The following is a 16496-nucleotide window of genomic DNA, read 5'->3' as shown; positions in this document are numbered from 1 at the left end:
CCCATTATGACTCAGCATCTACTCCATTTATCTAATTATTATATTTCCTCCGTCAACATTATTTCCTTAGACTAGGTCAACAAGGCCAGATGCACATGTGTTGGTGTTGGAGCAGAGCCCACGGGAATATGGTTGGGAGAAGAGAAGAATAATAAAAGACTTTTTTTTTAATCTCCCAACCCGACCCAACATTGAAGGGAGAAACACTCCCAATACATTTTCCTCTCGTCAAATGTATTACACCATCGTACACATTTAGAAATTATTCCAATAAATCCTTAGAAAAAAAATACTATAGGTCCAACCTCTGATTCTGGCTGCTCCTCTTCCTTTGCCTGGCAAAGTTATGAAAACAAACAGATGAGACAGAAGAGTTGGAGACAGGCAAACTTCTGCATTCAGGTAATTAAACCAACACTACGAATTGATGGCTCACTTGAGACAGATATAATTATTATATTGAATGGGAAGAGCCCATTCCCCCTGACATTGTTCATAGGTACTCAAAGATCAAAAGAACATGCTTAAAGTAGTTAGTGGTTTACATAACCCACTCCTACCTACAAGGCAGGTATTTCCTGTGGGGAACTGGTTGAAGCCCTGGACTCAACTTTGTGGAACTCACTCCAACATTTTCCCTCTGCTCCTCCCCACTCCACCACCACCTCCCCTCTCTCCATCTTTAAGAGCTTAATTAAAGTCCACCTTTTCAACAAACAACATGGTCATCTCTCCTAATGTTTATAATCTTTACTTTTCTCTCCATAAAGCATCTGAAAATGTTATTTTACATAAATGCAAGTTGTGGTTTGATAAATTTAAGAAAGGTTGTAGAGATAAGCCAGGGAACTACAGACCAGCGAGTCTCACGTCAGTGAGAAGGAAACTATTGGAGAAAATTCTGAAGGAGAGCATCCATCTCCACTTGGAGCCAAGGCTCGATCAGGGATAGTCAGCATGGCTTCATCAGAGGGACGTTATGTCCAACAAATTTGATTTAATTTTTTGAGGAAGTGGCCAGGTGTTTAGGTGAGAGTAGTGCAGTTGATGTAGTTGATTTGGATTTCAGCAAAGCCTTTGACAAGGTCCCATATGGGAGACGTACAAAGGCGGCAAATACACATGGGATACAGGGCAACTTGATAAAGTGGATTCAAAATTAGCTCAGTTGTAGGAGACGGACTGTGATGACAGAAGTGACTGGAAACCAGTGTCCAGTGGTGTACTACAGGGATCTATGCTGGGTCCCCTATTATTCGTCATTTATATAAACAACATTGACGACTATGTGGGGGGTAGGATTAGTAAGTTTGTGGGTGGCACAAAGAATGGCTGGGTGGTTAACAGTGAGGGGTTACAAGAATATACAGACAGGATGGCCAAGTGAGCAGATAAGTGGCTGATGGAATTTAACTCTGAAAAGCAAGAGGTGATACACTTTGGAAGGAGTAATTTGACAAGGAAGTATTCAATGAATGACAAGATACCAGGAAGTTCTGTGGAACAAAGGGACCTTAGCGTGTTTGTCCAAAGATCTCATGTTAATAGGGTAGTGAAAGAGGCATATGGGACACCTTTATCAATCAAGGCATAGATTACACAAGTAGAAAAGTCATGCTGGAATTGTATAGAACTTTGATGAGGCCATAGCTAGAGATGTGTGTGCAATCTGGTCACCACATTATAGGAAGGCTGTGATAGGGGACTGGAGGGATGCAGAGGAGATTCACCAGAATGCTGCCTGTGATGGACCATTTAAGCTATGAAAAGAGGTTGGATAGGCTTGGGCTGTTTCCGTTGGAGCAGAGAAGATTGAGGGGCAACCTGATTGAGGTGTACAAGATTATGAGGGACATTGACAGAGTGGATAAGGAGCAGCTGCTCCCCGGAGTTGAAGGGTCAATCACGAGGGGACATAGGTTCAAGGTGAGGAGCAAGAGGTTTAGGGGGAATGTGAAGAAAAACCTTTTTACCCAGAGGGTGGTGACAGTCTGGAATGTGCTATCTGGGTAAAGGCGAGTTGCCTCACATCCTTTAAAAAGTACCTGATGAGCACTTGGCATGTCATAACATTCAAGGCTACAGGCCAAATGCTGGTAAACGGGATTAGTTGGGAGGCCAGGTGTTTCTCACGTGTTGGTGCAGATTGATGGGCTGAAGGGCCTCTTCTGCACTGTATGATTCTCTAAATGCTGCAGTTCACAAAATACAGCCCCCACCTTCCCCCACCCCACATTCACCTCCAAGACTAGTCTCTAAATGAAAAAAATTGGAAAGTACAAAATAAATTAAAATAGAAAACATGCGTATTTTAATACAATAACAAGAAGTTTTAAAATATGTTAGAAGTGTAGAAGCATATGTGTTTGACTAGAAAGGTGGAAATGAGCTGAACACTATAAATGAACATGTTAGTTAATGGAATGCGTTATTCATGTGCCCAAAATGGTAAAGTAGTCATTCCACACCATCTGAAAAGGTAAGAGTTAATACAAGCACTCTGTAAACAATGCAATATGGCAGACACAGCAAGTCTTTGATACTGGTACAGTGTCCCAAAACCTTGGGATCAAGGTATCATAGGATTTCAGGTTATGAATGGTTTGGTTCAGGTCAAGGTGGGTTAGGTAGAAACATAGAAAAACTACAGCACAAACAGGCCCTTCGGCCCACAAGTTGTGCCGAACACATCCCTACCTTCTAGATCTACCTATAACCCTCCATCCTATTAAGCTCCATGTACTCATCCAGGAGTCTCTTAAAAGACCCTATTGAGTTCGCCTCCACCACCACTGACGGCAGCCGATTCCACTTGCCCACCACCCTGTGTGTGAAAAACTGACCCCTAACATCTCCCCTGTACCTACCCCCCAGCACCCTAAACCTGTGTCTCTTGTAGCAGACATTTCCACCCTGGGAAAAAGCCTCTGAGAGTCCACCCGATCTATGCCTCTCAACATTTTATACACCTAAGATAAAGGTAAGATAAAGGGTTGCTTGGAGCATGGGAATAGACTGGCACTTCAAGTGGTGAAGAGGCTAGCTTGTCAGGCATCACACCGCACCAATGAAGGGGCACATTCTAACAACATCTGGTTTTCAGACAACTCCAGCTTTTGGACTGCCAGGTTTGAGGCACTGTATTGTATAATGGAAACTGACAAACAAACTACCACCATTATGGCACTTCTCCACACCACATACTGTGATTGTCTTGATCCTAGAGGTCTAACGTTAAACCTATTCATCTGGTTAAATATTCGCACTCGGTGTTTTTATTGGAGAGAGATCTTCCTTTCATTGACATGCAATGATGCTGTCTGGTCTTTTCTCGGGGTGTTGACAGAAGCAAAACAAGGAGGAACAAACCACTATAACCAATGATATTTCCGAATGCTATGCTTGGGTTCTTATTACCTCTTCACTTGATTTAAGGAGCTGGAAAGTAAAGCTGCCACGCTATAACAATCAACTCAACAATACAATTCCAAGAATGCTCCAAAATTATCTAGGCATTTTGAACAATGAGATTGAGTGACACCAACTGCAGATGGGAGAAGTCAAAAACAACTTTGGCAAGTCCAATACGTTTATCAATAAACCACGTTCGCAACACCAGATGCAACATAGCATCAAAAGCATCATGTACCAGAAGTACAATTTACCGGAAATACTATTTTCAGGATATTTACATTCCTGATTACAGAAAGGACAATTTCTATAACACCATCTTCTCGTGGCCCCCTTGCAAATCCTACACCAACTTTAAAATTAAAAATCAATGTTCAAGCTTCCTCCCCAACTCTATATAAAATGCTGAATTTAATCAACTGACCAGTTGTAATTAAATTGATTATTAGATGGTTAAGTGACCTGTGGATTATTAGTTTGCCTTGTTAATTGAAATTATTTGAAGTGAAGATTAACATTGAGAATGAAATGGTTAAGCCACTCAAATGGAAAAAATAGGACCGTTTACAGGTGTGTGAAATTCTCTTACAGCCTCCTCTGGTTCAACCGTTTGATGAACGGATTCCTCATCTTTCTCAGCTTCATTCTCACCAATGTTTTCCTGCACACACCAACATCAATATTCAAAAAGAAAGCAAAGTCCACAAGAAAAATAAAATTACCAAATTCTAGAAACTTGGACAAAAAAAAAAGAGAATTGTAAAAGTCAGGAAGTTGAAACAAAACTGGGAATACTGTAAGCACTCAGCAAGAACTGAAGAGAAAGTAGACATGCTGATGTTTAATCAGAATTGGAAGCTATTACCAACAAACACCATTCAAAAAGGAATAAAACAAAAAAGAATGAAAACTGATGTACACACAAAATAAAATGTGAAGAGGTTGAGTGGAAAAACATGAGACAGTTAAATGGCAGAAGTGATATTAACATGAAAGCATGTCATCTCTTCCTTTGATGTAAGGAGTAAACAAAATCTCATCCTATTACTCTCTTTTCTCATGCCATTACTTCTTTCCCACTAAAAAGATAACCAATGCTGGAGCAATTGTTAAGTTTAAATCTGAGATCGACAGATTTCTGTTAACCAAAGGTACGAAGCATGCGCACATCAGCCACAAGCTCACTGAATGGCAAAATAGGCCATAGAGGCTAAATGGTCTACAGGTGCTATGATGTAAGCAGGTGACATCAACTTGTCTTCTCTCAACAGATGCACCCTGGGTCACTCAAGTGCTCCAGTACATTTCATTTTTGTTTCTCAAAGTTATGAAGCAGTTTGACAAAAAAACTACAAGCTAATAGAATTGATATTCAGGAATGGTTATCACACAGTCATTTTATTAAGGGAATTAAATATGACTCAAGTTTTAAAAAATCTGAACTCCCAAACTGAAATTACAACCTTGAAGTTACTGTATATGTATGATTGTATACATATATTTCATTTTCAAATGGCATAAAAAAAACAAGTGATAGAAACAGTATAATTCAGCAGCAGAAAATACACTTTTTAAAATAAATGTTATGGTCCGCATTAGGCACGTTGCATCAGAGGTCTGCAAATAAAGTTCTGTCAAAAGATGTCAGTTACAAAGTATTTAAGTTACAAAACACCTGAAGCAATTCAGGCTATTATACAAAATACCACACTATACAATTATTTTGCAGACCACAAAATGTTGAGATGAGAATCTAACAGTCCAGTATAATACTTTAACATTGAACTGTGTTAAAGTGGAACGAATTTTTCCACAATCCTTCACTTAATTTATTCTTGCTCCCAAGGAGCACTCTCTCATTACAACTGTAGATTAATGAATAAAGGTGTTAAAATATATTGTTTGTCTATGAGACATCCATTGTGGCTTAAACCTCCTTACATCAAAAAAAATCAAGTGAATTATTTTCAATTTTCTTTGAACTAGGACTTGATGACTTCCACCCACACACACAATTATAGATCAAAGTTAAACAAAACAGAATGAGAGAGTAAAAAAAGCACACACAAACCATATACCACACGCACACACAAAAAGCAATGCAAGCAGATACATAATTACATTTATATCTGTTGACTGTTCAAAATGATTATGCAACATTTCAATAGCTTCTTCAGGCTGATCTTCCGCAGCTATATGCAAATGCTTCTCACTGCCCTACCAAAGTGAAAAATTGAGATGAGGGAAAACAGTTGCATCATGCAAAGATGTCGCAGACAAATAATTGAGACAGAGGCAGCATTCTTTTCTGTTAACCAAGCTAAAAATGATTAGAGACATTAAAAAAATGCACATTGCATCCTGGCTTTTCTGTATTCCAGTTTTTACAAATGCCTGTGATTAGAGTAATTAAGATTAGGTTCTTACAGGTTATCACTGATCATGCCACAAAAGAAATGTGGATTCAATTAAATTCAGGTTGTTTCCTAAATACACAAACCTCCTTAATTTCCCAGCTTTTCCTTAATAAAAATCACACCTGGAACAAGCTGATCCCTGAACTTCCTTGTGTTGATATTTATCCTTAGTATAAGCAATAGTCTTAATCCAATGTGCCTGCGGTTTCCAAATTCCTTTACTTCCCTTTCCATCAATCATCCATATTAAAAGTTGACATTGTCTCTTGGAGTGTATCCACAGCCTCAGATTCCTGTGTTAAAAGATTTTTTACGTTGTATCTCCTGAATCCTTCCACATTTAATATTTTATCTCTGATATGCATTCCTATTTTAAATACCCCAATCAGTGGAAGGGATCCAATTCCGTCTACAGTATTCCTGCTTAATTTTAAACATCTGCATCAAATCATCCTTGAATCACCCGTGTTCAATGTTAAAGGAGAAACTATTGAGGCAATCATAGACGGAACTTTCAGTGCCCGCACGGTGTGTTTCGTGGCAGTGGAGGCATCTCACCATTGGCCAGTTTGGGGGGGGGTTGCTGCTATCAACGGGGTTTCCTGTTGTATGAACCCCCCCCTCACCGCCTCAGCAGGGGTTCACCATTGGCCAGACTGCAAGATCCCACTGGAGGGAATGGCTGGAAAATTCCGGAAATAGAATCTTGTACCTCAGAAGCATTCAGCATATTGTGTCAGAGAAATCCCTTGAAAAGAACTAGACAATTAGTAACATTACCCTAATCTTTCCCCACAGACCTGCAAGTTTCTCCTGTTCAATCAAGTCCCCTTCTGAAAGTTACGACCAAAATTGCTTGCAATATGCTTTTGGGCAGTGCATTCCAGATCACAACTTTATTAAGTTCAATTATGGAACATGGACATCACTGGCTGGCCAGCATTTATTGCCCATTGTGTAAGATAAAATTTCCTCTTTTTTTTGCCCATTATTTTAAGTTTTAAGTCAGCGTCCTCTGGTGACAAACACACGAGTGGAAACAATTTCTCCTTCATAAATCTGAACACTCCAATAAATTATCCTCTGCTCCAAAAAACAGTTCCAGCTTCTCTAGTCTCTCCATTTAACTGAAGTCCCACATCTCAGGTTGTAGGTTTCATTTCAACTGTATCCTCTTGATACCTTTCTGAAAATGAAGTGGTCAGAGTTCAAGATGAAACCAGTTGAGGCCCAATTAGTGATTTATAAAAAGAATCAGCATAACTTCCTTTTCCAACCATTTCACTTTTTCTAATACCAAAGATCAACAGTGATCAACTCTTAATCAAAGATCTCGCATACCTTTTCCTTTTTAGTGGCTTTATCAACTTGTCCTTCCACCATCTCTCTGTACCTGCACCCCCTTTAAATTAGTACAGTTTATTTTTATTGTCATCCCTCATTCCTCCATCACTTCCTGGCATTAAATTTAATTGCCATTTGCCTGTCCAATTCATCAGTCCACCTAGTCCTTTACTGTCCTCCTCACACTGTCTTATTTTAAGCACCTCTCTTGAATTCCCTCTTAATCTTCTCCTATCCAAGGAGAACAGCACCAACTACTCAAACCTATCCAAGTAACTGAATTCTCATCCCTGAAACCATCTCATGAATCTTTTCCGTTTCCTAAAACATAGTGCCCAGAACTGGGCACAATCCTTCAGCCTCAACCAGAGTAATATTTTACACTGACTCCCATGTTCTTGCATGCTATGCCCCCATTTATAAAGCCTAGGATCCTGCATGCTTTATTAACCACTTTCTCAACCTGCCTTGCCACCTTCAATGATTTGTGCACATATACCTCCCTCTGTTCCTGCATCCTTTTTAGAATTGCACATTTTTATTTATGTTGTTCCTCTTTGTTCTTCCTACCAGAATGAAGAACTTCATTAAATTTCATCTGCTATGTGCCCGCCAATTCCATCAGACCCTCTCTTCTAAACTTATCACTGTTGTAGGAGGATATTGACCCAGTGAGTGTGAAGAAACAGTGATATAGTTCCAAATCAGGATGGTGTGTAGCTTGGAGGGGAACTTGCAGGTGGTTTTGTTCCCATGCACCTACTGCCCTTGCCCTTCTAGGTGGCAGAGGTCATGGCAGATGCAGTACAACATGACTAAATGTGAAGTTATACATTCTGGTGTGAAAAACAGGAAGGAAGAGTATTATTTAAACAGTAATATATTGGGAAATGTGGATGTGCAAAGGGATCTGGATGACTTGTACACCAGTCAATGAAAGTGGAGAGGTGGTGCAGCAAGCAATTAGGAAGGTAAATGGCATGATGGTCTTCACTGCAAGAGGATGAGAGTTCAGAAGTAGAGATGTTTTACTGCAGTTACGTGGGGCCTTGGTGAGACTACACCTGGAGTACTGTCTGCAGTTTTGGTTTCCCTACCTAAGAAAGGGTATACTTGCAGGTGAGTTACTCTTTGCAAAATTACCAACCTCTGAACTGCTCTTGTATCAACTGAACTGCTCGTGTTAATATAGCCCAGTTCAGTTTCTGGTCAATCAAAATTCCCAGGACGTCGATAGCGGGGGATTCAGTGATAGTAATGTTACTGAATGACTAAGGATGTTGGTTGGACTCTCACTTGTTGGAAATGGTCACTAGTTGGCACTTGTGTGGCACGAATACTACTTGCCAACTGTCAGCCCAAGCCTGAATGGTGTCCACGTCTTGCTGCATAGGACACAAATTGCTTCAGCATCTGAGTCGTCAGTGCTCAATATTGAACAATGAACATCTCCACTTCTGATCTTATGATGGAAGGAATGTTATTGATGAAGCAGCTGAAGATGCTGGGCCTAGAACATTACCCCAAGATATCTGGGAATTAAATGATTGACCTCCAACAACCATAACCACCTTCCTTTGTGCTAGTATGACTCCACCACACTCAGTCAAATGCTGCCCAGATGTCAAAAATTGCAGAACTTAGTGGGAGAGAGATCTGGGTGTTCTGGTAAGAGAGAGAAAAAGTTAACTTGCACATCTAGCAATTGATTAAGACGGCAAATGGAACAGACATTTATCATGAGTGGAATGGAATGTAAAAGTATGGAATTTTTACTGCAGCTGTACAGAGGTTTGATGAGATCACGTCTGGAATATTGTCTACGGTTTTGATACCATTCTTTAAACAGAAGTTCATAAAAAGGATCAGTTGGCTCTTTCCTGGGCTGAAGGACTTACGAGGAATCGTTAGGTGGATTGGGCCTATATCCATTGGTGATTAGAAGAATGAGAGATGATCTTATGGAAACTTGTAAGATCCTGAGGGGACTTGATTGTGTGGATACAGGGAGGAGGTTTCTCTTTGGGGGGTTGGTTGGAAACGTAGTTTAAGTTTAAGAAAAAGATATCTCCATTCTAAGACTGAGATAAGGAGATGTGGAACTATCTTCCCCAGAAGGCAGTGGAGGCTTGTTCCCTGAATTTATTCAAGGCAGAGTTAGATTTCTGATGCACAAGACAGTCAAGGTTTATGGGGGGAGGGGGGCAGACAGTAAAGTGGAATCAAGTGGAAACAACCAGATCATTCACAATCTTATTGAATGGTGGAACAGGCTCAAAGGGCTGAATGGCCTACGCCTGCTTCTATGTTCCTACATCAACCACATTGCCCTCATCAACTCTTTCTATTGCCTCATCAAAAAAGCAAATTAGTTAGACACAATTTGCTCTCAACAAATTCAGGTTGGCTTCTTTAATTAATCCACACTTGGCAAAGCAACTGTTAATTTTGTGTTGGATTATTGTTTCTAGAAGCTTTCCCACCACAAAGGTTAAACTGACTTGCTGCTGGTTGCAGGGTTCTTCTTCAAATGTTATAGCCCTTGTTTGAAAGAGTGTGTGGAATTCTACAGTCCTCTGGCCTCACCCTGTATCTAAACAGGCCAATCTCGAGTGTAACAGATCACCTCTGCAATACTGATAACAACAGGACTATAAATATCATGAGAAAACGGATACTTGTAAAAACTGGAGACTCTCAGGCTACAACATTGCTTCAGTTGGACGAGTTTACAGTTCAAACAAAGCCCCCATTTTGCTCCTTCTATTGTCCCACACGGTTGCTAGTTGTAAAACATACCCTAAGCAGATTCAGACTCTGTTCCATTAATACGTGCCAACCAAGAAGCAATTATGCAGCTTCTAAACAGGGTTCCAACCAGAAAATGATCTGCACTGCATGCTTCAAAAGCACCAAAGAAACACACTGACGGCTGGGTAAGTGTTAGTTCAAATGAGGAAGTGGAGCAAGTCAGAAAACATAAAAGCGAAAGAAATTCTATGCTTAATTACTAAGTCTCCTTTATCACTTTCTGGAACTTCGCCGTTCTGGATGATTGCAGCCTGATGTGCTTCCTGTAGCAGAGCAAAATAAACAAAGGAAACTCTGAATTATATATAAACTATTTCATTAGCACGCAAGAGCAGAAGATTTCAGTAAATTTCTCCACCTCAGATTCAGTGTAATACAAATGACAAAACTGATGCTCAGTAAGTTTGACTGTTGGCCATTATCCATTAAGAATCAAGTCTTCAAGAGGTTTGGAAACCAACTTTTCTGAAGTTGACCCTCAAGTTTTAGATTAAACCAATAAATATTAAGCATCAGTGGGAAACCATTTGTCTTAACCTACATATAAATGATCTACAATAGCACGATATATCCCAATTCCTCCAATACACTGGATCTGAAATAAGAATGTGCAAGTCAAACATGAAAACAAAAAAAAAAACAGATTGACATAACATTATATAAATCATTTACCTATCTCACACGTAACAGTATTTATAAGAATGCTATTTTCATATTAACAGCAATATACTGAGCTTGCAACATGCAATCCAACATTGTGACCCGAGTTAATTCCCAAGACTCTTTCTACTTACTATATTCAAGAAATTGATTAAAATAGCATATTTGGGGAAACTATGCCTTGTGGAGATAGTAACATTATTCTCAATTCTGGAATCTAGGCTCGTATGCAATTCAGACAAAGGGATGAAAGTGACCTTACACCCACTATCACGTGAAAGGTATTGGATAATTTCAACTGATGTTTCTGCGATGGTTGTTGGCCCACAGGGTATAAAGTGGCACTTTGTTGGCAATCTCACTCAGGCAGGTCATAAGAATGACTGGTGTTCCAAACAGAAAAGAATCATACTGGTGCTGAGATGATGGCCTTCTTCTGAGACTGGGCTTAAGGCAGAGATAGAGAAAGCTTATTTTTGCATCCAACCATCCTGTACCCAGCTGGAAGTAATTGTTACTGACACTGTGTTCATAAAACTAAAATCGTGTTCCTTTTCCTGGCCCTCAAATCTCACGATGATTAGCACAAAAAAGTGCATGGGACAAAAAAAGGACAAGAGAAAGCAAATTCTTTTCCCTCTGCAAATTAGACAGGCAAAAATAAAAATTTTGTCTTCATTTTTGAGAGAAAATAAATAATTGAGTGGTACAGTGTGCTAGATCTCCAGTTTCTGGAGTCATGGTGTAAGGGAATGCCAATTTTACTGCAGAAATCTGGACATCATTCTGTTGTATCTACTCTCAATTTTATAAAGAAATAAAATTTATTTCATTTTATAAATTAAAATAATATTTGCCCCTTTTCTTTGCCTTGTTCTAACCATACCACATATGAACTTTTCACTTGTTTATGGCCTAGGAATAGGTTGCCCAAAAGGTAGGGAAGCACAAAAATCCTTTACAAGTTAAAAAAAATGCATTATTCTTTAAAAAATACATAGATTTAAAGATTTTGGACTGGGAGTTTCCTTGAGGTTGTGTTATTTTAATTTAGCACTATTTGCTTAAAATGGGCCAAATCAGCACAGAAGGATCACTAAATTTCAAATGCAAATTTCATCTGGAGCTATTTTGCACTAGTTTTTTAAAAATCACTCTGGAAGCCAATCCAGCCCACAAAACTGGCCATGCCCCAGATCAAATTAATCACCCTTGCCAGCTTCTGCTAATTACATCGACCTGCATGTTTTAGAAGGTGTAGAACATAGAACAGTACAGCACAGTACAGGCCCTTCGGTCCTCGATGTTGTGCCGAGCTTTGTCCGAAACCAAGATCAAACTATCCCATTCCCTATCATTCTGGTGTGCTCCATGTGCCTATCCAATAACCGCTTGAAAGTTCCTAAAGTGTCCGACTCCACTATCACAGCAGGCAGTCCATTCCACACCCCAACCACTCTCTGAGTAAAGAACCTACCTCGGACACCCCTCCTATATCTCCCACCATGAACCTTATAGTTATGCCCCCTAGTAACAGCTACATCCACCAGAGGAAATAGTCTCTGAACGTCCACTCTATCTATCCCCCTCATCATCTTATAAACCTCTATTAAGTCGCGTCTCATCCTCCTCCGCTCTAAAGAGAGAAGCCCTAGCTCCCTCAACCTTTCCTCATGAGACCTATCCTCCAAACCAGGCAGCATCCTGGTAAATCTCCTTTGCACTCTTTCCAATGCTTCCACGTCCTTCTTATAGTGAGGTGACCAGAACTGCACACAATATTCCAAATGTGGTCTCACCAACGTCCTGTACAGTTGGAGCATAACCCCACGGCTCTTCAACTCAAACCCCCCCCGTTAATAAACGCTAACACACTATCGGCCTTCTTCACGGCTCTATCCACTTCAGAGATCTGTGGATATGAACCCCAAGATCTCGCTGTTCCTCCACACTCTTCAGAGCCCTGCCTTTGACCCTGTAATCCGCATTTAAATTTGTCCTCCCAAAATGAATCACCTCACACTTATCAGGGTTAAACTCCATCTGCCATTTTTCGGCCCAGCTCTGCATCCTATCAATGTCTCTTTGCAGCCTACAACAGCCCTCCACCTCATCCACTACTCCACCAATCTTGGCGTCATCAGCAAATTTACTGACCCACCCTTCAGCCCCCTCCTCCAAGTCATTGATAAAAATCACAAATAGCAGAGGACCCAGCACTGATCCCTGTGGTACACCGCTGGTAACTGGTCTCCAGCCCGAAAATTTTCCATCCACCACCACCCTCTGTCTTCTATGAGATATGATGTGGAAATGCCGGCATTGGACTGGGGTAAACACAGCAAGGAGTCTAACAACACCAGGTTAAAGTCCAACAGGTTTAATTGGTAGCAAACGCCACTAGCTTCGTCGAAGGAGCAGCGCTCCGAAAGCTAGTGGCGTTTGCTACCAAATAAACCTGTTGGACTTTAACCTGGTGTTGTTATTCTATGAGATAGCCAGTTACTTACCCAATCGACCAAATTTCCCTCTATCCCACACCTTCTTACTTTCTTCATGAGCCAACCATGGGGAACCTTATCAAATGCCTTACTAAAATCCATGTGTACAACATCAACTGCTCTACCTTCACCTACACACTTAGTTACCTCCTCAAAGAATTCAATCAAATTTGAGGGGCAAGACTTCCCCTTCATGAATCAGTGTTGACTATCCCGGATTAAATTTAGTGTCTTCAAACTAAGTAGTTCTTTTGGGCAGAAGGGCATCAAAGCTTTTGAATTTCTTTTCAATATACTAAAAAACTGACTACTATACAACAATATAATTAGCAAATGGTTCTTTTTTTTAAAAATTGGGTTACTTATGGGTGAACCAGACACTCCCTTAAAAAAATACTATTTTTAATATAATTTTCAGCTGTATTAATCAAACTGTACTATTACCACTTTTAAATATATATTAAAGCAATGTTTTCTATCAAAAGTTACATTCAAAATTGTTTAGAATCATAGAAACCCTACAGTGCAGAAAGAGGCCATTTGGCCCATCGAGTCTGCACCGACCACAATCCCACCCAGGCCCTACCCCATATGCCTACATATTTACCCGCTAATCCCTCTAACCTACACATCTCAGGTCACTAAGGGGCAATTTTTAGCATGGCCAATCGACCTAACCCGCACATCTTTGGACTGTGGGAGGAAATCACAGCACCCGGAGGAAACCCACGCAGACACGAGGAGAATGTGCAAACTCCACACAGACAGTGACCCAAGCCGGGAATCGAACCCGGGTCCTGGAGCTGTGAAGCAGCAGTGCTAACCAGTGTGCTACCGTGCCGCCCACGTGTTGTCCAATTGCATAGCTTCCCACCTCAACCCTCATCTCACCACACCCTTAGCATGTCTCAACTTGACCTCTCTTGCTCCACAGTAAGTGCCAGACAATGATCACCAAAAATGGTCACATCCATTTGACTACTAATGGTATCAACATTGCTGAGTAAACACCATCAATAACTTGAGGGCACCAATAACTAGAAGTGAACTCAACCAGCCACATCAACAATGGCTACAAGGACAAGGCAGAAATTGGCTTCTTCGCTTCCTGATCCCGCAAGGTTTAACCACAGTCTACAGGGCCTAAGTCACAAGTGTGGTGGAATGCTCACCATTCACCAGCTGGATGCAGACTCAATAACACTCTCAGCATTTAGCACAATGCAGGGCAGAAAAGCCAATTTGATTGGTGTCCTTACCATCATATTCAATATCCACCCCTCCCTCTACCATCAGCATACTGTAGCTGCAACTTAAGAGGATACAATGCAGCAGCTTATAAAGCCCACCTTTACCATAAGAACATGAGTTCTGAGAACACCATCACATCCAGGCTCCCTTCCAGGTAACCACAGCAACCTAACCTGTACATCAATTGCACCTTTAGTTACATCAAGATCTTAGAAATTCCTACTTAACACAATTGGGGGAGAAACTGTGCATCACACAGTAACTCTAGTAAAAGGCCCAACACCACCAACTAACCATCAATAAGTGTAGATTTTCTAGCATTTTTCACATCTAGAGAGCAAGCAAAAGATGCCAGCCCTGTGCCTGGAGTCAGACCACCAGATAATGCCCAGAGATGAAAACTGTAGATGCTGCAGACTTTAATACGCTAAGTACTTAGAGGAATACTCAAACTAAATTCACAGTAGAACGCTTGGAGCTGGCAGAGATTAAAATTTCCTCCCATCAGTCTATTCTGTTTTAACTTCAAGCCTCAGGGGTGCAAGATGAACTAACCTAATATTCTTCCCAATCTACTCAGGAAAGGTAGTTTTAATATTTCAGGAAAAAATATTTTTTACTAAAAAGTTATATACTTATCTTTGGATAAAGCAATTTTATGGTGTTATCAGACGGGGAATAGAACCTTGATTTATAAGTCCCAAACTGTACACAGGTGAAATGAAGGCATACCTTTGAACCAGGAGGTGGTGCCAGACCAAGAAATGCATAAACTCCATTATCTTCCTTGGCATTGAAGAAAGCCTCGAAGTCCTACAGTGTCAAGAAGATTAGCGACTTAAAAATCCAGAATGTGTTGGCATTGCATTAACAAGGAGGTTTTTAAGATAACACTGGAAATGTCAGTAAAAGATTACAATAAGATATGATGTAAGAGTCTGAGGTGGGGTTATAATTGGGAAACCAGAATATCACAATGTTCTTCATTTTTTAAGATCTTAATCTTTTGTTCATATTTTTTCTTCAGAACAATGTCTAATCTGATGAATCCTGATAAAAGTGTTCAGAACATCTCCTTATAACAGCAAATGACCCAAAATTCTTATATCTTTGCAAAGTAGGTCTAGATTTAGAATTTTGAGAGTGATCTCCTGGAGTAAATTTTAACATTAGGTTTGCTGTTGGAGGCAGGAAGTATGCTCGAAATGACATGGTTCCATTACTCAAGGTGCTTTTTACTAAAAATTGCGTGATGTCAGAGACATAGCTTTTGTTTCTGGTGACCAAGCAGGTTTCAATGCTAACGGTTTAATGGCAGTCTCTTATTAACTGGATGAAGTTGCCCAGCAAAATATAGTAGCAGTATAGTATCACAAAAATGCTGAGACGGCATGCAGTAATGATAAAGTCATAACAACCAAATTATAACAAGAATCAACCATACCATTCTCATTTGGTGTTAAAAGGAATCAGAGAGATGTGTTATGGCATATAATAGGCTCACACACTTCTTCATTTATGACTAGGGAAAAATTACTGCTTCCTCTGGCCCAGGGATAATTACTAGCAGCAATGCAATCATGGACAGAATTCTCCAGCTGTTCACGCCAGCTGGATTCTCTGGTCCCGCTGGCAGCATACACCTACCTGCTGGTGTCCCAGCAGCATGGGGTGTCTTTAATGGCAAATCGCATTGACAGCGGCAGCACCAGAGAATCCTGCCATCAGCGAATGGCACTACGCCTTCCACCACAGAAACATACGGCTGGAAGGTTGGAGAACCTTGCTGCACTTATAAAGGATCGGGGTGGAATAATATAAATTAAGATTTGCAGCCAAAGTAAAGAAAATAACTTACCCCACAATACAGTTCATCATTGAAGATTTGTGGAGGGAGAGGAATGCCATTTTGTGGGCGCTTTTCTCCTGGAACGTTTTCCCGCATCCACTTTCTGTTGTCTTCATTGGCTGCTATGTCCATTTCTTTAAACTCAATTTTGTTGGCTTCTAAGAAGCCCAGAACATCCTGTTGTTTCTTCTTGATCTGTGAACAAGATCACAGTTGAGTTGTGCACATGGAAATAAGTCAAATAAACAAAGC

The 16496-nt window shown here is 40.4% G+C and overlaps 1 protein-coding gene across 15 annotated transcripts in view; it reads right to left on the bottom strand.

Annotated features, from left to right (window-relative positions):
- Positions 1-16496, bottom strand: part of sh3bgr (SH3 domain binding glutamate-rich protein) — a 44829-nt gene that overhangs the window by 6855 nt on the left and 21478 nt on the right. For 3 of the 15 annotated variants that reach the window (XM_078232738.1, XM_078232742.1, XM_078232741.1), the window contains exons 2-7: positions 16254-16439; positions 15128-15208; positions 10184-10246; positions 5533-5628; positions 3980-4072; positions 306-335 (exon numbers count right to left, since the gene is read on the bottom strand). In XM_078232738.1, the coding sequence (XP_078088864.1) occupies positions 306-335; positions 3980-4072; positions 5533-5628; positions 10184-10246; positions 15128-15208; positions 16254-16439 (549 nt within the window). The remainder of the gene's footprint in view (positions 1-305; positions 336-3979; positions 4073-5532; positions 5629-10183; positions 10247-15127; positions 15209-16253; positions 16440-16496) is intronic. The other 12 variants (XM_078232739.1, XM_078232746.1, XM_078232743.1 and 9 more) reach the window with 7 other exon arrangements.

This window comes from Mustelus asterias, chromosome 17 (genome assembly GCF_964213995.1).
Source record: "Mustelus asterias chromosome 17, sMusAst1.hap1.1, whole genome shotgun sequence".
Classification (NCBI taxonomy): Eukaryota; Metazoa; Chordata; class Chondrichthyes; order Carcharhiniformes; family Triakidae; genus Mustelus; species Mustelus asterias.
Note: the sequence above shows the minus strand (reverse complement) of the source record. Positions and strands in the feature narration are given on the sequence as shown.